Genomic DNA, 24,760 nt, shown 5'->3' with positions numbered 1-24,760 from the left:
ACGTCATAGGATATACAGTATATTGACATGATATGTTCAGGAGTGCACTCATTCCTACTGGTTCCACACATCAAATCCATCTGTTAATAGGGCTAATTCTATAGTCTGTCATTTAGAATTTCATTCTAGGATGGAAATTCACAACTTCTCAGCAGTCTCACACTTTAAGTATGTAGGGGAAGCTTGTTCTTTTGCTTTTAAAACTATCCTAATGTTTTACATCAGTTTGTGTCTTTGCTAAGGAAGAGCTCAACATGAGAGAACTTTTTTCTTTCTCAAAGGTCTCAGCTGTGGGTGGCCCCACTCACACTCGGATAAATGGTTCATGTAGAAAAAACCTAGAAAGAGCTGTTGATGAAGTTTGTCCTTGTGCCTACCAAAGAGGGCATTTATTAAAAATAAGTTTCACTGATGCACAGAAGCTGACAGATGCCCCCAAACTTTAATTATTCTGGAAAAAAACCCAACACAAAATCAAAATAACATACAAAATAAAAGTCACTGGGTTTATTAAAATTGAATGTGTCCCTTTTGAGGGATGCAATCTGAAAAAACAATTATTCAAAGGTTGCAGGTTTGGAAAACAATAGAAACACAGACATTTGATGAAAATGAAAATGGCAAAGTCTGTTGACTCATGAAGAAAAACTGCAAGGCTGATATAGTTATATATAGTTTTTATCTTTCAAAATAAAAACAGGACTTCAAATGTTTGTTTTTTTGAGCTAGTCATACACAATCATCCACTTCTAATTCTCTAAAACAGGTGTTACAAAGGAAATGAGAAACTCTTGCCAGCTGTTGTTGATTAGAAAACATCTTTTCAGTTCCTTCTCCTGTTATGGTTGGGGGTGTTCAATGCAGCTGGTTTAACTTGGAATTATTCTTTTAACATTCAGATGGGAACATGAGATTTTACCTGGCAACTAATTCAAACAAAGGATTGTCCTTTTCAGTGGGAAAACTCAAGTTGTTGTGGTTAAATTGACTGATATGCTTTGCTTAAAAAGCCCCTCTCACAGTCCTGTTTTTAAGGACATCTCATGCCCCACTTGTTCCAGACAATAGCTTTTCAATATCTCACAGCTGTCACACACAATCAACACATTCAGTGTTTACTATATTCACAAGACTTAAGAAGAGAACAAACTTGAGAAAATACTCGCCTCTTAACATGGTAGCAAATGGCTGACTTTCTTGTACTTTGAGCTGAAGTGTCATGAAAAATGATATGGCTTGAAAAGAAATGTATGACTACAAAACAGGTGTGATCATGCAAAAATTAAAGCTCTGGCTAAACATGGGACAGTCTCTGTTCTCAAGCTCCTTGATTAGGCTGTAGCATTAGTGGGCTTTCACAAGAAGGTATTATGTAAAGGAAGGCTTTGTTTTCACTGTAGAAAACTACACTCCCCTTAACAGCTGTGCAACTGAAAGCGGCACACACCACTTGCCAGGTTTTATAGCCACAAGTCAACTTTGACCTCAAAGATGGCTGACCTCTGTGGAGCTTTTCAGTGGCATTCTGGCACATAGGACATGGACCTATGGGTGCCAAATTATACTACACAGAAGAACTGGAAACCAGAGTTTTAAATCTGTATACTGAGATACTGTCTGCACAAGACAGACATGTCACCATCATAACCATGGCATGACACCTGCCATGAACATGAACGAGTCTTTATGAATTTTTATGACCGTTAAGTGTCATTTTTGGGGTGCGGGTCAATTGACACTGAATGACAACAAAACTATTCATGAAAACTCTATGTTCATGACTAGGGTTGCAGCGGTCTTAAATTTGTCAATGACTCAACAGAATGAAAAAAGCTGACTGAATAAACAAAATATCATGTCCAGACAGACATGAAGCTCGAAATAAACTTTAATCATTATTTTCATAGTAACACTAATACAATGATGAACCAGTGAGAATGATTAAGTGGTAATGCAAATACAAAACAAAATAAAAGGAGGATCAGACTGGTCAATCAAGCACATTGGCTGTACAGCTGTGTTGATTAAAATATAAGCACACCATGGCCATCAGATACGCGTGACAAAGATCGCCGAAAAATGTAGACAAGCCTTTTGGCGTTCTAAATGTCCACTTACCAGATCTGTCCCTGTGGCTTGTGATAACTGCAGTTAGGGAGACACTGAAATTGGACAGAGCGGATTGGACTATGTTACATCTGTTATTTTGTGGGTGAGAGAGCGAGCTTTAATTTGTATGAATGAGGAAGCAGGGTGTGTGAGAGGCTGCGTTGATGATATGTTTGATGTGCTTGTAGTTCATCCACGCATGTTTTCAATGTGTTTGTGTTAGTTTATAGTTAGATGGCAGCTAGCAAAACTGCTGTTGCTGCAAATAAACAGTCACAGTGCATTTGTTCTTCTTTTCTTTTTTTGTCTTGGCTACTGAACAGCCTCAGATGCATCTACACCACCCTCTGGACAGGAGTGGCAGTTACCATGATTAACATGTAGCTCGAGAAAACCATTACGGATATAATCAGATTTGTCTTCTTGCAAACACTCATATTTACAGCATGTGGCTAATGAGTCGATAGCATCTGGATTTTTTTCTGGGTTTGAGTCATTTGAAAAGTGTAAAGAAGGCCTTAGATGCCGGCCTGTAGCTGACTGATTAAGTTACTTTGTAGTGTGCTCTTGCCATTAATAAATCTATACAAATTAACTGTTTTGAGATTAATGGACTAAAGCATGCACCTGGCACAAACTATGGGTTTTATCATTTCTGGTGTAAAAGCCTGGTCAGTGATGCACTTCTGCTGACGGTGAGGAGCACTGGCAAGCCATTCATGCCTCATTAATCAGACCGAGAGGGAACGTAATGAAGACAAGACATGCAGGGAAGCATCCAATCAGTAAGCCATAGGTTTGTGCTAGCATGTCTTTCTGTTGTTGCAAACCCTGTGAAAGATAATTGACAGGAGAGATGCCACACTCGGACAGAGGATTAGTTTCAGCTGAACCCACCGGCATTTTCAGCACAGCTTTCTAGGAGATTTATGTCGAAGGATCCCTGATAACTCACTTATTTATTAGTGTTTGTCACAATGAGTCAGCATGCCGCGGCAGGGGCAGGGTGCCTTGTCCCTGCGCTCTCTACACAGTGGTGATGACACGCCTCAGCAAAACACTTCTCACTCAGGCACAATTATTTCAAGGCAGGCCTTTGTATAGATGCACTGCAGAGGCCATAAAGAGAGCAAATATGAAGCCCCTGCCTCAACTTGGTTTCTCTTGCTGTCTTATCTTGTTTCTGGAGTGCCAAATGATTAGAATGCACAGCTGCTGCCAAGTCAACACTGCAATTAAAATAATAGTTTCCAGTAAAGACGTCAAGTGGATGGAGTCTGTCTGAATAATTAAAACTGCAGACACAGAAGCAGCTCTGGTATTTTTGCTTTTTCACTTGATGAGGCTTGCAACCATTAACTTGGATTCTTAAGAACTGAATGATTTGTTAACATGGAGTAATTATTTGTAGACTTCTCTGAAGCCTTCCTCCTCCTCCAGTTATTTGATGGCTTGTCATGTAGGATTCATAGAGCTTCTTATGGTACAACTTTGTTTATTCTTACGTTTTTTACAGTTTAATAAATGTTTGAATTAGGGTTGTGCGATATGGCCTAAAAATTGAATCTCCGATTTCTTTTACACCAAACTTGATTTACGTTTTTAATTGATTTCTTTTTCTTCTCAAGAACAAACTTCAAATGACAAAGAAATAATTAAAAACATTGCATTTATTTTAATGCTTTTATTTTAAACAAATTTGCCCTGCCATTGTAAACAGTGCAGCTTCTAACTCACTTGAAAAAATAAATAAAAGTGCATCCATTTGAAAAGAATGTGTCCCTTTTTGATAAAATACTTTTGTAAACATAAATTTAACATGTCAGATTGCTTGCTATTTAAAAACAGATCAGTTTCCATATTGGTATTCATAAAGTGTTAACTTAACTTTCATTAAATACTATATTTTGCAAAAGGTGCCTTTTGTTTACTAAAAGTATTTTATATCCCTGAAGATATGTAAACTAAATTAAACATCTGCATAGTTATCATCAAATGTTGGTAGATGTACAGGACATGAGGTGTATGCTTGCTATCTTTTTAACACATTTTTGACCAGGAAGACGAGCCTGTCTACTTCCTCTGCAGAGACGTAGAGGACCCATTGTGGCTTCGTAACACAAACCTGGGGTCGAACAATTTCAGCATGTGGATGAACCTCCGGCTCCACTGTATATATGGGCACCATATCTTTAGCGATATGCAACGTGTCTGCATCCCTAAAAGCTGTCTCACCGGGACCCTTTCTTGTCATACGGGACACAATGATAAAATGATTCCGCTGATGTTGGCTGCTTTTTAGCAGGTGTTTGTGGGCTGCCACGGTCTTGTACATCCTGTAGTGAACAACAAGTGTCCCACTCTAATATGCGTCTGTTTTGAGATGCTGAAATAAATGTGTTGGTCAACTGCCTTTAGTTCCAACAGCCTTTAAACAAACTTTGCAGCGGACCGTGGTTTGTTCCAGGTCTGACGCTACAAAACCAAACTACTAATGAGACAGTGCCTATTTTGGAACGAGCTCTTGTCCTGCTGCATGATGTGTTTGTTTCTCTGAAATGAGCGTGAAATTTCATAGTCCATAAAACCCCTGGAGCTTTGCAGCCAAACAGTGTTGCAGCTGAAGTAGATGGGGACTTGTTTTAAAACTTACACATCGTGTACCTTTGTTTACATTTCAATTCGAACTAGAACTTCCTACAGGAAAGATTTATAATTTAAGATGACTTTTTTAAATTAAAAAATTATTAACAGGTACTCTAATGAATTATTTGTTTATTACTACTTATTACTGAATCGATATAGAAGCATTTAAGTCAATATTGAATCGAATCGATGTTGAATCGAATTGCGACCTAAAGAATCGAAATCGAATCGAATCGTGAGGTTCTTAACAATACCCAGCCCTATTTTACACCAATTATTTTAGCCCAATTCCTCACTGTAACTGCTAAAGTGAAAGTGTTAAGGCCCCCACATACCACCCAGACTCAAACCAACAGCCAACTTCCTTAATCACTCTGTTGACTCATCCGAGTCTCCATAAACGCTTCAGACGCCCAACGGTTGGGCCGGTGTGTTCCTGCCTTTAAAGCCTACCCCATCTGTAGTGGGTGCACAACTCTACAATCTTTCAAATCAACTTGGGATCTCAGGGCTTCTCGCAGTTTGGATTACATTGAACGTGTTATGGAGCAATTTTATGTTGTTTGTTTTTTTTACATTTTAAAACAATTTCCCATCCACTTCAGCTGTTTAGGAGAATGCTGCAGTGCTGTTTTGCTGTGAAGCTCCATAAACGTTTTGTGGGCTACAAAACGTCGCCTGACTTTTCATTGGCACAGCTTGACTTTTTCCTTTAACAAGTGATTTAATATTCCTATGCTTCAGGAAGATGTGTTTTCTTCTGTTCTCTTCACTGCAGTTTACAGTAAACAGTTTATAGTAAACACAGTCCTCGACTGGTTATTTCATTTGTGTCAGCTGATAAACACAGGCTGTCATCTTATTTTGCAGTGTTGCTGTTTGGTTTGTCACACCCGAGGGAGCCAAATCATTTTCATATGAAAGAGGCTGTGTGACACAAATGTTTTTTCATGGTCACTGTCACTTAGTAGGTCATCGTCCTCTTGTGCACATATAGAAACTTGACTGCTGTGAATAATCAGGTGATGGTAATCAGCATTTCCATAGTCTGCAGTAGTATTACATCCCTAGTGACTTTATTTTACATGGCTAATTTGTTTAATAGGTGCTGAAGTTAAGGTGTAGAATATGTGACAGGTAAGGAAAGGGCTGGATTTTGTAGAGCTGTATTTTTTGTGCTGATGGATTCCCAGAATACAGTTCATGTCCTGTTAACTTGTGTTTTTGTTTTAATATGAAGGCGGTTTTGCTGTTGCCTCAAACGCATAACAAGTTGGGGGTTTTTTCACTGCCTCTTGCCAAGCAGCTCCTTTTTTCTCAAAAACATAATTTTATATATTCACTTTATTGTGTGACTTTGTGTGAGTGAAGAATTGAAACGGTGGAAGCAGCCAGACTAAGGAGTGGATGTGGTGAGACTAATTAAAGCTCTGTCAGATCAGTTTTTCTGATTAGATGAAGATGTTTACAATTGAAATAACCACTCTTACCTTACTAGCATTGTTACTTCAGAAGAGTGCATATGAATGCACTTGCTGCCATTTTTGCTTCTCTAGTCAGCTAATTTTTTCAGTGTGGTAATTTAGATTCTCATCTCACCTTCTATTGCATTATCTTCTCCGGTAATTCACTAAGCGTGCTCGCCCCATAGTGAGCTGTTATCAGATTTTAGCCTGCTAATTATCAAGACAAGTTTTATTACCCAGCTCTACTCATGAGCTTCCAAATCAACTTCAAGGTTGTTCATCTCTTTACTTGGATACATTTTGTAAAAGGCCAAGTGACTCATATTCTAATTTCCTTTAGATTGCCAGTTTTGTATTTACTGGGGCCAGAAATATCAATTAAAACTTGAAACAGGAATATTGTCTGTTTTCAGGCTCCCACTGTGTACTTTAGTGGGTGGGTTGAAGGATAAATGATTTCTACTGCACACAAAATTATATTTTAGTGAACTCATCCCCGGCAATAATTCCCACTTATGTGTAAGTGGATGTCTCACAGCAATGTTAGCTATCACTCAGATGAGGTCAGCCTCGTTTGGGACAAAACCTAGCCTCGTGATGTCATGTAACATCACTTAAGGTCTCCAGTCGGGTAGTAATTTTCATCTTGGTTGATTGAGTACTTCTCTTTCTAAGCCTTTTTCTGCATGACTGCATCTTTTCTCTATTCTATAATTATGTAAAATGTATCAATAGTCAAAGCCAAATGAATTTATGCTTGATCCTATGCATCCATGCTGGCATGTTCATGATAGAGAGGGTTTTGCTCCGTCTTTTGCTGGCAGCCTCACATATTCTTCTGCCTATGAGATTAGCTGTCCTGATGCTAACCCAAATCTAGTCTAGTTAGTCAAATCCGCTGCTTCATCTCTTGAGACCCAACCACATGCCAGTGTATTAAACAGGCTTCTATGACTAACAGGGCTTTCAAACCAAACACACAAGCATGGCACTGCACAGAGGAAGGCCACTGTTTTCAAAGCAACTTAAAAAATGGTTTTTCTGAACATCTGCACAGCCTTGATTGTCCACTTGGTTGGTGTGCTAAATTCAATTCTACCTCATGCAAACTGTCCCCTTTATTGTTTCTGGAGTGAAAGTCTGGTAAGAAGACAACAACAACTGGTAGAAGGCCATGTGTGAAATATTAACTTTCAGCTAAAGGTTGAATCTTGGTTTTAAATCTAAGGGCCAAGACACTGACAGAAGGTCATCCGTGGTTGAATGTCTGTGGCCATAGTTTTTTGCAGCCCTTTTTGTCATCTTTTTGGCAAATTGAGCAAGTAGAATTGGAGGTGAAGCCTGTCAATGAGAGAAATCACTCTGTGTGGTAGTCGAGCTGTGCAAATCAGTGTACAGGAGGGAAACTGAAAAAGAAAGGGAAAACCCCTTTAGCCTGTCAGTGTAGTATCCATGATTTCACCCATTTAGCGCAGTTCTCCTTATTTTTCTCCTCCGCCCATTTGCAACCTTATATCAGACATATTCTCGATTAGAAGTGGCTATATTAGTGAGTGTGATGTTATAAAATGTTGCTTGTCGTTACAACAGTTTGTATACCGGCAGTCTTGAATCTTCTGGTTTCCTTTTTTGAATGATGAATGCAGACTATCACCACCTGATGGTGTGTGAGAGTTACTTCCTCTCATGCAGTTGGCGGTCGGCTGAATCCTTAACACTGTGTTGAAGTCCAGCTTTTTGGCAGAGACATGGGTGACATGAGGGGAAGATACAGTAGGCCATCGTCACCTTTGGTGTGTCTGGGTCCGACAGTTAAAATTACCTGGAATCTTTATTTGGATATTGGTGTAGACTTATAGACACAGTTGTCGGACTGGTGTCAGTCTTAAAGTTTTATTTTATTTGCTAGAATATTTGTAAACTTTTCCTTAGGTTCTAGATTAATCAGTAAAGAGGTGATCCTTTAGGATGCCACATAAATGTTGATGATTGAAATCATCAATTTAGAAGCCCCAAGTAGAATCTCATTGTTGAGAAAGTCATAGTGTAACTGTTTATACAAAAGGAAACACCTCAAACCATTTTGGCCCTGCCTTTTCTTGGAGTTGCAATGTAGTCAACACATGAAGGCAATGCAATTCTGTATTTTTTTATTTGCTGACACAATCTTCACCTATCTGACAGTACTTGAACATTGTTTTAGGGCCTCCATAAAGGGTGCTATTTTTACCTCCCAGTATTTCAAAGCCAGCATAAAACTCTTCAGTTTCTTCCACAATGACTCTTTGACAGAACAGATCATTTTCTGCTCAGAGGCCTAACCTTTCTCTAATCAGTAGGCAGCCCTGCTACTTGCTATACTGCTGCATATCAAACTGCTTGAATAGAGAGTAAGGACCTACGGAGCCCCTAAAGGGACATGGGGTGAAAAAATTAGATAAAACGTTTCTCGTGCTCACCAGAAAGTATCTTGTGCGCAAGAGATACTTTCTTGTGCGCACAAGATACTTTCTGGTGCGCACGAGAAAGTATCTTGTGCGCACGAGAAACGTTTTATTTTTTCACCCCATGTCCCTTTTTTTCCCCCATGTCCCTTTAGGGGCTCCATAAGGACCAGATGTAGCAAAGATAAAAGTACAATCATAAGCAGTTGACATAATGTAGGCTGCAAAAACACCAATGTGATTGCTGTCAATCACATTTAACCTTTTAATTGTTTATGTGAGGACCCTACAGACTGTAGCATACAAAGAAATTTCTCAACTGTAGTCATATTGTTGTTGATCATAGAAAGGTCTACTGATGATGCAGTTGTTGAAGAGGCTTCAAAGAATGGGTAGAGACAACTAGAGGAATGTTGAGTGTATCTCAGCCTCATTCAACAAAGAACACGTGGTGTCGGTGTAAAGATCATCATCTGAGGGAACCATTTGGAGTACAGGGGGATCTCAGAATAGACTCAAAGGATGATTCCATGCGGCTAAGATGATTCAATTCAGAATGTATTTCTCAAAATGTGTTTCAGGGAAAGCGCTCGACATGACTGATACAATGTGTAGCTAACAGGAGGTGTTGTTTCCAGTCTATGATACTTATGGGCTGCACACTAATACAAGAGAAAAAACATGTACATATCTTAAGCTTGTGGTAACCACAGACCTTACTTCAGGCATGTTTTCAAAAAAAAATCAATCTACAAGGCCTTTGTCTCCACCGAGAGTTAGCAGCATGTGTAACAGAAATAAAAGCTGTATGTGTAATCGCAACAAATGAATTAGTTGGCCCAGACATTTGAAGTGCAATATATAAGATGATGGTTAAGTCTCATTCCTGGGTTATCAAATACTGATGCTTTGGGTTGGTGGCCAGCCCGACTTACCAAGCCAGGGCATTGGTATATGATGACCTGGTAATGAGACTCAACTATCGATCTCCAGAATCACTTTTTTGCATCTTAAAACTGACTTCAGTTGCCAGCTTCTCAGTTCAAAGTCTGTCTCTGACAAGGACAATCTCCTGCTTAGTCCTACATGGGTTGAAAGGGAAACTCCAGACAATGTCTGGAGTTCATGCAAAGGGCTTTAGTCTGCTTTTAGAATAATTTTCATCCTTTACTAACCACTGAGCCTTTATTCACTGTGAAGTTCAGGTTGCTTTCTGCACAATAACTCTCACTCTGTTTCTTATCTGCTTTAAATAATGCAGTGATATGTTACTTAGGTAGCATTAGTTAGACTGATTGAGTACCCTGACTAATGCAGAGCTATATCAGGTGTTCAAAGTCGGTAAGACAAAAAATCACATTGGCTTGCTGGCAGAATACTGTGGTCCAATGGGGAATATTATAAATAACTTGGCTAGGTGTGCACTCCACATATGGTTTAAGATATATGCTGTTGCATTGTGTGATTGTATTGAAAAAGATGAGTTGTTATTACCTTTGACAATGTAAATGTAATGGAGAGAGAAGGACCCATGAAAAAGAAACTAGTATTTTTTTTGCTCTAGAATGAGTCTGCATGCTGCACAGCTATTCATGCTGCCAGGTGTTAAGTTAAGTTTGTAGTGGAGAAGCTCTGTGGTGATTTAATGCCCCCTTGATATTTTAGCAGAACAAGTTTTACACGTTGCTACCCCTCTGTCCATATAAGAAACAATGAAATGGCTCCATTAAGCTCGGCAGTCGGACACACTGCAGAAGAGTGTTACAAACTTCATGAAAAGTTGAATACTGTTGCTAGGTGCTTAAAGAAGTGGCACGGAAGTGCCCAGGAGACGTCATTACCTAATTTACATATCAATATATTTGAATAGTGTGGTTTACAACAGAGTGTGGAGGGAGGCCTTATACTGGATCCCAATGTGGTTTCACAAGCCCTACTATGCCTGTAAATCTGATAATTCACACAGTAGCTCTGGTATTGTTTGCTCGTCTTGCAGTCTGATACAGTGGCCTATGAGCAGCAAACCCCGCCTGTAAACACACCAACCTCTTCAGCCTCTGTCCTGGTCCTCTGCGGCTCCTCTTGTTGTCACTCATCCTCCAGGGCCACTTTTCAGTGCAGAAGTGTCTCTGGGCCCATTAGGTTGAGCAGACTGTCCAGTTCTACACCGTTTGATCTGTCTACGATCCCAGAGACAGTTAGTTTCGACAGCTAAAATGTTGGGTGTGATTACTGGTGCAAGTACAGCTCACAATCTGCGGAATCAGAAAATAAAAAAACCTATTAAGGAACAGCTTGGATTAGGTTGGCTTGATTATTGCAATTCATGTTATTATTATTAAATCATAATCGCGATTATTTTGATTGATATTTTAATCCCGATTATTAAAGACGATTATTCATTGATTTGAGAATTGATTTGAACTCTGGTATTTCTTTTAACACGATAAGTTTGTCCTGAAAAAACAAGAAAAATGCAAATAAATAAATTAAAAATGAATTAAATAATATGTAAAAATAAAAAATAAATAATATCTTGGTGCGGCTCGACCATAGGTCCGTTGTGGTGGCAAAATATAATGCTGTTGACACATCTGTTGTAACTTTTCTGCGACATTCGTCATAAAGGGCAGGCAGCGCAATTCTGGTGATATGGTGACGTGATGGTAACACATACCGCTTGTCCAATGTGTTAATCAGTTTATTGAACCCCGGCTCACTAACGGTGTTGATAGGGCACATGTCTTTGGCAATCATGTATGTGACGGCATCCGTTATTTCTTTATGCCTGTGGGAGCTGGGTGGATATGCGGTGGCATTGTAAAGTGTGTCCTTAATAGAGGACTTTGTGGCCGTGGCAGGAGTCGAGGAGCTTTTCATTTTTGAGTTTTTTGTTCCTTCACTACTTGGTCATGTATTACTCTGTGTGTTAGGGCGGGATATTAATTGACTGTGTCTGCACCTCAAGGGAATACGACCAATTTATTTAACCATTTAACTTTAACCAAGTCCACACACAGAGTAATACATGACCAAGTAGTGAAGGAACAAAATTACTCAAAAATGAAAAGCTCCTCGTCTCGTATGTGTTACCATCACGTCACCATTTCAGCAGAATTGCGCTGCCTGCCTGTAACGGCTAATTGCTCCTTCCACTAGCCGCTGAGAGGCTGAGACGGGGAATCCACACTTAGTCTGACGCGCCGATTTATCACAACATCCACTTACTTCGGATAACGGGTTTATTTATAATATCCAAGCAAACAGAGTCCATCATTTGCAAAAGATGAGCATAGATGTTAGATATCCGTTTGGGGTATGCGATTAGGCGTGCAGTCAACAGAAAATGTGACTCCCAACTCACCCCCTCTCTCCATCTCTCGCGAGCATGCAGGTGACAGGTGAAATAAACAGACAAGCCCCATAGGTCCAAAACCACAAGTGAAATAATCAATAAACAAATCTAAATCAAATATATGGCTCCTACACTGCCCTTTATGACGAATGTTGCAGAAAAGTTACAAGAGAAGTGTCAACCGCATTATATTTTGCCACCACAACGGACCTATGGTCGAGTCCCACCGGGATAGTGTTTATTATTTTATTTTTAAATATTATTTAATTCATTTTATTGACATATTTTTCTCTTATTTTCATTTTTCTTGTTTTTCAGTTCAAACTTATCGTGTTAAAAGAAATACCAGTTCAAAGTTCAATACGTGCTTGTTCTCAAATCAGTGAATAATAAAAATACATACAAAACACAGCGTGCGGCAGAATGATCGTCTTATTGCGATTCATGATCGAGGGAAGCCAAAATCGAAATCGAAATTGAAATTCAATTAATCGCCCAGCCCTAGCTTGGATGCAGGTAGTTTTTTACTTCATGCAGCTGTATTATCCAGGAAAATATTAGTTAAGGCTGAGTATCAGATCAGGACTCGGTATCGGCAGATACTAAATATTAAAGGACTCGGATCGGGATCGGGGTAAAAAAAAGACCTGATCGGGACATCCCTAAGAAAAACACAAGCACACCCATTAACACCAGAAGGAAAACATTAGCGCTGATGGGAAATTGTGAATTAAAAAGGGCAGGTTAGCTTGCCGGTATGGCAGTATTTGTATGTGTTTCTTATCGCTGTGTTAAAATAAAAATTATTAACACTTTTGATAAAGTGGTTGAATTACAAAAACAGAGGTTAAATCCAACCTTTTTTCACCTGGTCTTTAAAAATGCTAAAAATAGAACAGGTCATTAAAAGTGATCAATGATTATCGATATAGACCAATATGAAACTTCACTAACGTCACTTTTTAGCCATATCGCCCGTGGCCTATTCTGAATTGATTCACAAATGCTCAAAATCTATTTTTGTAATGTAGTTAGTTAATGATTTTATGTTGATGGAACATAAAGGGAAGAACTCAGCTGTGAGGGCACAGTGCAGCACACAGACAATGTACAGGCTGACAGCAGAGCACCAAACTCCAGCACCAACTAATAAGAGCAGCTGACCAAGACTCACTTCAGCACTTCAACAAAGTGTGGTGGTGTGAAGAAAATGAATCAGTCCATAGTCCATTTCATTTCCAAAGCCCTGCCACCATACAGCTTTTTGGGTAATGATGGCTTTACCTCAGTACTAACACTGCAGCAGAGAAGCTGTTTCCCATTGCTGGAGCCAGAACATAAACAACACAGTGGAGCTCACCAAAAGACAGACCCCAACTTCTGCCGCTACAAAAACATTTAACCACTGATTAAACAGTTAGTTAATTACACTCGTGGCAACAGATAACTTTCCTCCCCTAGGGTTTCCAAATGGTATGATTGTTGGTGCCGCTGATGCTAAGACACCTGGATCATTTTGTTTTCTTCAAAGTCACAGATAAAACCAACACAGGACAAAACACGAGTTTATCCAGTCATTTAGTCTGTAATAGAACTGGATTGCCAGTTAACCTTCCTTTGCCTGGATTTCCACATGTTGGTGGAAAATTGTATTTGTTTCGCAGGAGTCAGAGTAGGTGAGCAGGCGTGCAGAAGAGTTCTGGACGTATTGGAGTTTGTTTAGGACTTTGGACGATGTGCCAAATAGAATACTGTTGCAGTAATCAATTTTGGATAAAATGGAGGCATGGACCAGAGTTCCCTTGGCAAAGAAGGAGAGTGATGGGCTGAGACAAGTAATCTTTTTCAGGTGGAAGAAGGCAGCTCTGATCTGACTGACATGTTGTTGGAAGGAGAGATTGCTGTCAAAATTGACTCCATGTTGCCAGTATGTGGAGAGGGAGACCGCAAGGAGTTGTTGATGGTGAGGCAGAAGATGTGATTGGTTTTGGTGAGGGATTTAGGTTTGATGATGATCATGTCTTTTTTTCACAGTTTAGTTGGAGAAAGTTGGCTTTCATCCATGATTTAATTTCAGTGAGGCAGTTTGTCACAGTGGATTGAGTTGCAAAGGTGATGTCATGTCATGTCATGTCATGTCATAGTCTATAACTGGGCGAAGGCAGGGTACACCCTGGACAAGTCGCCAGCTCATCGCAGAGCCCTCAGGAGCAATTTGGGGTTCAGTATCTTGCTTAAGGACACTTCAACATGCAACTCAGCTTAGCCGGGATTTGAACCAGCGATCTTCCGATCACTAGCCTGCTCTACCCGCTGAGCTACAGCCGCCCCTTGCAAAGGTGATGGAATTATTATTTTGTTTTATGGATTTAATGAATTATGTCTATAAGATGCTTTCGAGTCATTGCAGTTAACTTTTAAGCTAATTTGATTTAAAAAGCTGCATAGTCACCTCACACACCTCCATTGTTTTAATTAGCCAGACGGTGACTCTCATAAAACATGAGACTGTTTTCCTTTGCTTTTTACATCGGCTAGGTCCATTCAGAGAATGAAGTCCATTTGCTTTTGTGATGCCCTCACTTTTCCCCCAGTGGCATTTTGAGTCAAATGTCTCAACAAGTATCGAAGGGATTTAAATATACACTGTGGTAATCTCTTAACTTTTCATGTAGCGACATTCATTATTTAATTTAATTTAATTTGATTATTTCTGTCCTTTAGTTTATGACCAAATACATAAAACTGATTACTTTTTTCATGAGCCTCTCTGCTTAAATTTGCTAAATAGCACTAAACACAAACACTTAACTAAGATCAGGATCAACTCAATAGAGCCTCTAGCCTCCAGCATTGTAAGCGCAACTGAAACAAAAATTCTGAAAAAGTCAAACTTTGCTTTTGTTTTTAAGCCAACTTTTATTTGTTTCCTGTTAATGTCAGCCTACAACGCTGCCATTATCAGCAACACATTTATATTGTGAAGCACATGCAAGTGTTGATTTGGTATCTTTACCCAACATTAGCTTACTGCAACTGAATACTGCTGGAATGTAGTGATAGATAAGGCAGTATTAAGCACAGATGATGGCTGGTGCTCTGTAAATTCAGGCCTGGCAGACTGCCACGACTGGCTGAATATAGTGGACAAACTGCTTTCTATTTGATAAGCAAGTAGTACAAATTGCTAATAGCTGTGCAGTTTAGACAACACATGAACTGTGGCTGTGGTGGTTGATTTTTTTGCTCATCACTGCTGAAAATAAAATCCCTTTTTAATCTAAATGGAAAGTCCCCGAATTGGCAACAGTTGCAATAAAGTGTAACGGTAAACACCACACATTGCATCTGTTCTGTGGGCTCCTGTGTTATAGCACAGATTTTGATGAGTAAATGAATAACTGATTAATGTAAATTACAACTTAGTTTGTTTTCATTCCAGTGGCTGTACAGATACTGATCATTTGTTTTGTACAGATTGTCACACAGTCATTGTATGCCTTCATTCAGACTGATGGTTACAATAGCAAGAATTAAGAAAGGTCACTGACCCTTGATACACACCATCTGCTGTTTGGGTCTGGTGACATGTCTCAATCTAAAACTGCTTTTGCTTCATCCAGAATATACTAGAAGTAATTATCAGATTCAGACTGAACAATACTCATAAAAAAAAATCCATTGCATACATTAGGCCTTGTTGAAGTATTTTGTCTTTAAATCATAGCTGCAGTGTCTTACACTGGATGAGTCAATGTAAGTAAACCTTTCTTTCCTAGTATTGATTTCATTTAGAGGGATTAGTGCACATTTACATTGCTGACTTAGGTACTTCAGAGCTCTGCTCTGTTTCTCAGGGAGTTTAGCTTGAGATTGAGTCTGCTGGGAGAGAAAATGCAGTAATAGCAGCAGGATCCCCCTGCTATTATCTGTAACCGTTTATCCTGGGCAGGGTTGGACAGGGGACTGGAGCCAATCCCAGCTGACATTGAGCAAGCAGCAGGATTCAGTCTGGACAGGTCGTCAGTTCATCACAGGGATGACACACACATTCACACCTAAGGCTTTAGAATAACCAGTTAACCTAATGTGCTTGTGTTTGGACTGGAGGAAGCAAGACTGAAAATGGGTGCTGTGGCTGTGTGACAACAGTGCTAACCACTGCAGCACCGTGCTGCCTTTATTAACACGATGTCATAAACCGCTTTTCCACCAGAATTGGCGGGTCATGTGGATTTTTTAAACACAGGTCAACCCGCCAAAAGTCGCCTATTGACCCCATTCCCACTTCCCTCAGGCAAGACAGTCCGTTTGTGCTTTGTATCCGAGACATCACGTTGTACTTCACTGATGTCACGTTACAAATTCATCGGAAACGGTTATAACAGAAAAGTAGACAGCAATAGACCCATTTTGAAAGAAGCGCCTGTCATAATTTGAGTCATTCTGTCCAATAACATTCTGAAAGTCTAGGGGAGCCGCACAATTAAATTATTTGATTCCCATTGAAGTTAGACTGCTGCAAAACTGGAAGTTAGTCTGCTCGGTTGGAGATCCAGGCATCCAGGAAATTTTATTCAATTTTTTAACAATTTAACATTAACAATCATTTTAGTCATTCATTTTTAATTTGTATGTCTGCTGAGCATTTTTAAGGCAACAGCTATCACCATCTTTGTTGTGTACTGTTACCATAGTTACTGGTGTTAGTCTCATCTATTGTGAAGTATGTGGAAAAGGATCTGTTTGCTTATTTATAGCAGAGTGTAAGTTCATACACACATTGTCCTCGTGTCTCTGCTGTAACACAACAGACTGTCCCTTAGTAGATCTAGTTGTCATTCCCAGACTTTGCTGTGTGAACAGAGCCCCTCCCTCACTGCCTATATTGCTCAATTGGCATCTGAAAGTAACTGTCAAGTTACACCCACATTCATTATAGTGCTTGATAAAGATGCTTTAACATTGATGTATATATTTTTATAGCAGCTGACATGTTTTCTTCTGTTACCCCAGCTGTTTTGTTCCTGCCTTTGAATAATTCTCAGTGCCACTGGAATTTAAATGATAAATTCGTAATTAATCTGTTATTTTTTTGCACTGTATTGTTGATAAAATAATAATTCATTTAGTCTCACTTTATATTTTCAAAAGCCTTTTTTATTTAGTTTTAGTCTACTTTTTGTCATGGTAATGGTAGTCACTAAATAATTAAAAAAATATATAAAAAAACAGCTAACTGTTTGGTCAGTTTTGTTTGCTAACTGTACTTGCTGATGTTTCATCAGGCGGACTATCTGTTGTTGATAATAAACACTTTGGTCTCATATCCGATGAGATACACTGACACAAACATTAGAGAACAGAGTTGGATCAGCTAACAGATAAGTCATTGTACAACAATCATACCTTTTTTCTGTTGCCTTGACTTGACTTCAACAGTGTTTTTGAATTGGTAGATGATAACTTCAGAACTGGCATTTTTAACCCATTGTGGCAGAGACATGACTGGACATCATAAACAAGGAAGAACGGGTCATTAGCAGGACATGTTATTTAGCATTTTTTTTTTAGTAGTACTGGATAAATACTACAGAGGGAACACAAGAGAAATGTATCTGTGTCATGTTCAGTCTCACCTTCACTTCGGTTTGATCTTGTCAACAACACAGTAATGACACTAATGACTTTAGTGTTATTTCTTATCTGTTGATGAGGACAAACAATCTCTAGTAGGTCCAGCATGCTAGTAACAGAACAACATAGCAGCTTCGCCGTTCAGCAAACTGATCAGCAAGGGGTTCCTAACATGTCCCACAAGGACCATGGAGTGACACACCACCGCACCAGCCTGCGGTGTTCAGCCAACACCACTGTCCGCATGCTATGCACGTGTAGCATAGGCATCCACAGGCAGCAAGACAAATATGGCAGGACATCTCCACAGGCTTGATAAAGCAGTAGACTTGACTGAGAAAACACCACCACATATTCTATTTTTAGGTATATATGTCACCGCATATTAGATGTTTTGTTGTGAACTTTAATCTGCTGTGAAGAGTGCACGCTGCAGTTTCTAAAATGAGTCACTAGATGACAGGTATCCATTATGACTTCCCGTCTTCTGTTCATAGTTAATTTCCAATTGACTGGCGAGCAGGTTATTGTTACATTTATATTGTTAATAGATTAAAGAAATTTGACATTAAGGCCTCAGTATGATACAATGCAAACGAAGAATGGAGATTATGACACCATTGACACTCATGACACCATGCACACCATCTTTTTGAGCTCAATTAAATGAGTTATTGTGGCATTAAACCGGTGATCCTAGACTGGTCTCAAGTCTGCATAGCCATCTGTGCTAAAAGAAAAAAAACAAAAAAAGATTGAGAATAGTACCGAATCATGACCTTAAAATCGAAAAACAAATTGAATCAAGGATTTGGAGAATAACAACACCCTTAATAATAAAGTGTAGTAGGTGGTGACGTTGAATTCCTGCGACCTCGATGTAGTTTGTTTAGCCTAACATTAGTTTTTCACTTCTGGCTATTTAATTTACCTTACTGTGCCTTCATTAATTTTCTGCAATAATCTAAATCCACTGGAGAATTCAAATAACCTTTTTCACCAGGGAACCAGGGCAGTGCTAACCTGGAGTCTACAAAATATGTCATGTCATTCCTGCAGAACTCTGTGGGAACAACTTTGTCATCATTTATCTTGCCACGCTGATGAGAATAAAGGGTATTTACTGTGTAGGGACTATTCAGTCTTGATTTTTAATGTCCTCAGAGCTATGGCTCTGTCCTCTCCCAAGGTCAGCCATTTTATGGGTTTTCTGCTGCATCAGGTATTTGTGGGAAGCTCAGCCTGCTTTGCCCTGCCTGCCTGCCTGCCTGGCATACACAAAACTTACTCCCTCTGTTACTAATGCACACACTCGAGTCCTTCTGCACACAATAAAAACAGGGATGTGTATTTTCATGCCCACAGCATATGCATACAGGTGCTGCCACACAAAAACACATTTAATGTCAGATGGGTTGAGCTCACGTCCTTCCTGTGTGACAGCTGTGTGTGCGTGTGATATAAGAGCAGGAGTTTACTGTAGCCCAGGACATGAGATGAATTTCAACAACTCACCCTGCCTGCATGCTCATGTCACACGACTGTCTTGTTCATTGCAGGTGATATTACAGTTTATAATTTTTTATTTAGATAGATGAACTGTTGTATGGAGCAACTGAAAACGAATAGAGCCGCAGACATTGGTAATCTTTCCTCTCAGACTGTCTAGATATTATGCCATGCACGATCACAGGTCAAAACAAGGTGATGCATTAGTTTTTGATTGGTCCAGAGGGAGGCTTAATCACTCATGATTCATACAGTTGCCTTATTATTTTTAGAGCAAAGATGTCCGAATCACTTTCAATAGAAAAACTCTTTTAAAGATACTAAATTAACTTCTTCTTAATACTTATTCTTAAGTATTTTGGAGGAATTCCTGTTACAGTTAAAGAATAAGAATCTGTATTTTAAGAATATATACATTCTGTTTACGTGCTGCTTTCTGCTTATGTCCATGTCTCCTGTTAAAGTTAGTATTGTATATTATGATCCTTTTCTGACTTAATTGCACACCACAGGGAGCCCCAGGGATTATGTATGCCCAGCGAGTCTACCTCACATGTTGAACCAGCTGCTTTAGTGTGGCCTGTGAGGTTCCTCTCCACCCACGCTTTCTCCTCCTGTGCCCCCTCCCACCTCCCTTCCATCTTTCTCCTCTTGGCGTCATCCTCCTGGGATTAAAGCACATAGCCATTGATTGCCGTAGAAAAACAGGCTGTATGGACTTTTCTCTCTTCCCCTGTGTTATTGGGTCATTCCTGCTGTGTTCCTGTCGTCTATTTTCGTCTGCTGACAACGTCACATTTGGATTTCATTCGGAGGTTGCGATGTGGTGGGTCATAGCAATAATACCCAAGAGGGCGTTCTCTGCTGTGATTATGGGTACACTGATGATTCAGTGGATAAGAGATGAGCACTGTTGATAGTCCCAAAGTAACCTTAATCACAGTAAATGGGCATTTTAGACGACAGACAGCAACACATGTTCTGTGTGAACTGTGCATTAGAACCATGATAAATGAGAAAACAAGACGAGATGCTTACTGGTTGCCTGGCTGCTATAAACCTCTTGTATTAACTGATTATGACAGAGTTGAGGAGAAAAGTACTCTCGAACTGTCCTTTTAATGTAGTTAAACATGCACTGAAAAGCTGAGACCATAAGTTGATTAAAGATAAATTCACCCAAATTTGAAATTCGGTCATCATCCACTCACCCCTAAGCTGAAGGGGGAAGTTTTGTAGTCCACAAAACATTTCAGCAAAACAGCATTACAGCATTCTCCTAAACAACTGAGTTAGCTGGGCAAAAAAAAATGACCCATAAAATGGGTCTAATCAACTTCTCTTGAAGCCCCAATTTTCCAAATTGATTGGTTGCTAACTTTTCTTTCTCAACAGCTACAGTGAAGACTTTTACTTAAAAAGGTTGTTAATAAGATTGTAAATGATGATGGAAAATATTTATTTTATTTTATTTATATTTTACTTTAGATAGGTGCAAGGGGATGAGGGTGTGTGAGAATGTGTGTGTCTGGGGAATGTGAGTATGTGTAGTCCTAAATTAAATTGTATTGTTAATATTACTGTTATGTTTATTGTTGGGTTGTTCTAAGAAAAATGACAATAAACATATTGTGGAAAAGAAAAAAGGTTGTAAATAATAAGGATGTGAGGGCCGATCTGGGCATTTTTCCACTGAAGGGAATCAGCAATTTTGAACGTGGACCCGAGCCCGATTTTTGTGGCAGAACGCAGATGCTGCAGTGTGGAAAGAACTTAAATTAGAAAGTGATAGCAGTCCAAAGGTGACATGTAACATTTGCTATACAGCGGTATCGCGGAGCTGCAGTTAATACTACTCATTTGATAAGGCATATACAATACAAACACTTAAAGAATACAACGTGTTCACTCGAGAGTACAGGCAAGGACACCGAAGCAGATACTTTCAAAAGTTAAGAGAAACATCCTCGAGACAGCGGCATGGCCACAAATATTACAGAGAGGGTCATCAAATGAATCCCTCTAGATAACCAGCTCATCTCCGTGGTAGAGGATCAGGGTTTTCTTCATCACCTGGAGTTTTTGAATCTCCGGTATGCCCTACCATCTCGGCATTACATTACATTTACTCCACTTTCGAGTTGCAACGTGCCAGTATGTACACTAGTTTCGTGGGTCTCATACAGCAGAGCAAGTAAAACAGGCAATCGAGGAGATGCTGAACGCGTTTGAAATAGACAAGCAACGTGTCCACATCATTTTATGTGACAACATAAAGAATATGAAAAAAGCAATGGATGATATGGAGGTACCAAGCGTGGGCTGCCTCTCTCACACACTTCAGCTGGCTGTACACGAGGGTCTGCTGTCACAGTGCAGCGTCACAGACTCACCTGCTAACACAAGGAAGTTGGAGGCCAATGTTTTAATAGCATATGCAGAATAACAAAGAGACATATCAATTTGGGACATTGGGGCTTCTGGAAACTGACTAAGCCGAAAAAGCTGCGTGGAGCCATTTTATATATATTCTTTCAGTTGTTCTTTACATTTAAAAAAGTCCCCAGTTACTTTAGTTATTTAGGAGAACACTGCAACACTGTTTTGCTCTGAAGCTTCAGAAATGTTTTGTGAACTATGAAACTTCACCTGACTTTTCATCGGCATGGTGGTGAGTAGATATTGATTGAACTTTTTCTTTCTTTCTTTTTTCATGCTTTTTTTTTTTTTGGAGAACTGTACTTTTAGCTGATTAAAACCTGAGGAAAGTCTCCTAAATGGCTGGAAAATGTTCATTTTTATGTAGTTAAATGTGAACTGAAACCATTAGTCGATGGATCATTTCTGAAACTTGGTGCTGATTTTTTTTTTCGAATTAATTTTTCAAGCGTCAATATCACAAATTCCATTGTTCTAGCTTCTTAGGTTGTCATAAGTATTGTATAAGATTGTCACTCTGGGCTTCAGTAAAATTGTTATTAGGGAGTCTCCACGATTTTCTGACATATGTGAAATACTGGGTTACATTACATGCTGATGCAATCACTCTTCAAAACTCTTCCTTCTCATTATCTGGTTGTCTGAGATAGATATCACTGCATTTGCCTGCCATGTTGTTTTTTTCCTGTATCAAAGGATACAGTTACAAAGCACTGTGATAAAGTGAATACAATGTTCTCAATTCTTGTGTCATATCTCACCATACTGTATAAGTTTTGTTGACAAAAAATGAACTTGCTTTCAGAGACGTAGCTCACAAGCTCACTGCTAGGATAACTTCAATTTGCTGACTTGAACCTGTGGGAAACATAGTGCCTTATGTTTGTCAGCGTGTTCCAAAGTCTGTTGTGTCTGCAGAAATCTTGAAGGAAGTTTTCTATTGCATAAACCAGCTTTTGTTTGCGGATGTGTAGGAGTGTGTTGTGTTTATTCATCTTACACTTATTTGCAATAAGTTAAGATTGGAAAGCCGATGAATTTGAAACCAGCATTGAGCTCCTCTTTGTGTGTGAAAGCTGTTGGTTCATTGACGAATGTCTGGACAAACTGCTGTTGCATTTTATTAAAAAAAATTGATTAGCTGGATTTATCCACTGATACTCTGGGTCGAGGATAGAGACCTCAGAGAGCACAGTCAGCAGAGGACAGCAGGGCAGCCAGTGCTGCTGTTGACTGTTGATTCACACTGGAATGTGTGTGCCAGAATCTCCATGTGTTAACACCGAGGTGAAATCCTACTCTGCAAAGCTCCATCAGCACGACTTGTTTGATCTACGTACTACACAGACAATTAATGATTTTTTTTTCTCTCCCCCCCACCCATCCCTGTTCTCTCATCCCGCTCTCATGCCAATCTTCCCGCTCATTTTCCTCTTTTCTCTTTTCACCACTCATCTTTTTCAGCCTTGTCACCTCTCTCATTATTCCCCACATTCCTCTCTCCCTTTGCTTTCCTCCCTCTTGCCTTTACATGTGATTTCTTTTATATCGTCTTTCTCCCTCCTGATCTACCTCTTCACATCCTCCCTCCCTCTCCCTCCCCCTCCCCTCCCTCTCCGCCTCTCTGGCAGGCTGCTCATTGCAGTGAGTCAGTATCATGGAGGCAGGCAGCGGGGCTGCCGCAGCGGTGGGGAGTGCAGCACTAGGACTGCTGGGAGCCACAGCCACGTCCAGCCATGACATCCTGGACAGGTAAGAGCACAGGACAAGGCTGCCGCACACCCTCGGGAAGACACTACACTGCACTGCCCCATTCTGCATTAGAGTGAAGAGGGGGGGAAGTGTGTGTGTGTGTGTGTGTGTGTGTGTGTCTGTGTGTGTATGTATGTATATGACCACACCTTGGGTTGAGGTCTGTTAATCATGCCAGATTGTTTATAGCCAGAAATGGGAGGTATGGAGATTGTGTGATGAATGAGTGTATAAATGTGTGTGTCCATCTTTCTCTACTCTGTGCATGTGTGTCTTCTGTATCATCGCTCTTACTGTATGTGAGGCAAATGCTCAGGTTTTGACAGCTGGAGTATCTGGTTTGTGCTTGTAGCAGTGCCGGTGTTGAGTGTGCATGTGTGTAAGTGCATGTGCTGGAGTGTGTGTTGATGATAGAAAGGGGGTGTTACTTGGCTTCTTCAATGCCTCAAGGAGAAATGACAGCAGGGTATGCGCATGCAGGGGAGGAGGGGGAGGCATCGGTAGACGTGCCTGAGCGCTGTAGCCGAGCCGATAGGGTGAGTTTGCACAGTCACCACCCCACCCCCTGTTTAACCCACACCCTCAGCCCATCAGCCCATAGCAACTGGGCGACAGCCATCACTAACCATCACCGCTGGAAACCCCTCATTCAGATTTCCTTCAGTGACAGAGCCAGTCGACTCCCGCCTCCAACGACCACTGGCTCCACCGAGGGGCCGAGTGTATCAGCTTTCAGCCAGTTACGTCATTGCTACAGCTGTACACCCACATGCCTGTGCACTGTCATCACACACACACACCCTCAAGCATAGACATTCACAAACAACACATTCTTGTATCCTGCACACATGCTTCACAGGGGTGTTTTAGGGCAAACATTGCTGTCACAAGTGCAAGCGATGAATGCACATACACATCAAACAGCCATTAATCTTTGTTGTTAGGGGTCCCTCACCATGTTTCTTTGTGCACGGCGAGCTCTCTCATCATCTCTCAGGTGCTGTTGGGATATCACTTATCTCTTCTACCTTACAGTTGTTATGTTCTCTGCCAATAACGGATAACTAATAATCTCCCAACACCTCCTGGGGATCTCCTTTGACACGTTGTACAATCAGGGATGGAAATTTAGGCTGTGACTCATTAGGCTGTCATTTCCTTACTATTTCTGTTAGTCACCACTCACATTCTGAACCAGCCTTCTAAGAAATATCTACGTGTACAAATGTGCCCCATGCCATCCACCCAGGTAGCCTAAAGATACTCTCCCGAACAGTCTTGCTACTGCAGCATGATGTAGGTTTATTCCTACTCCTGGATTAGTGGTTCGTGTATGGTGTGTTAGTATGTGTGTTGCTGGCTATACAGTTGTGTACATCTGTCTGTGTTTTTGCAAATGTGGG

At 40.1% G+C, this 24,760-nt stretch overlaps 1 protein-coding gene across 4 annotated transcripts in view; it reads left to right on the top strand.

Annotated features, from left to right (window-relative positions):
* The window catches only part of arhgap32b (Rho GTPase activating protein 32b), a 127,882-nt gene that overhangs the window by 18,563 nt on the left and 84,559 nt on the right, over positions 1 to 24,760 (top strand). For 3 of the 4 annotated variants that reach the window (XM_030437074.1, XM_030437073.1, XM_030437071.1), the window contains exon 2: positions 23,070 to 23,357. In XM_030437074.1, the coding sequence (XP_030292934.1) occupies positions 23,263 to 23,357 (95 nt within the window). In that variant the 5' untranslated portion in view covers positions 23,070 to 23,262. The remainder of the gene's footprint in view (positions 1 to 23,069; positions 23,358 to 24,760) is intronic. The other variant, XM_030437072.1, reaches the window with a different exon arrangement.

Source organism: Sparus aurata, chromosome 13, assembly GCF_900880675.1.
Source record: "Sparus aurata chromosome 13, fSpaAur1.1, whole genome shotgun sequence".
NCBI lineage: Eukaryota > Metazoa > Chordata > Actinopteri > Spariformes > Sparidae > Sparus > Sparus aurata.
Note: the sequence above shows the minus strand (reverse complement) of the source record. Positions and strands in the feature narration are given on the sequence as shown.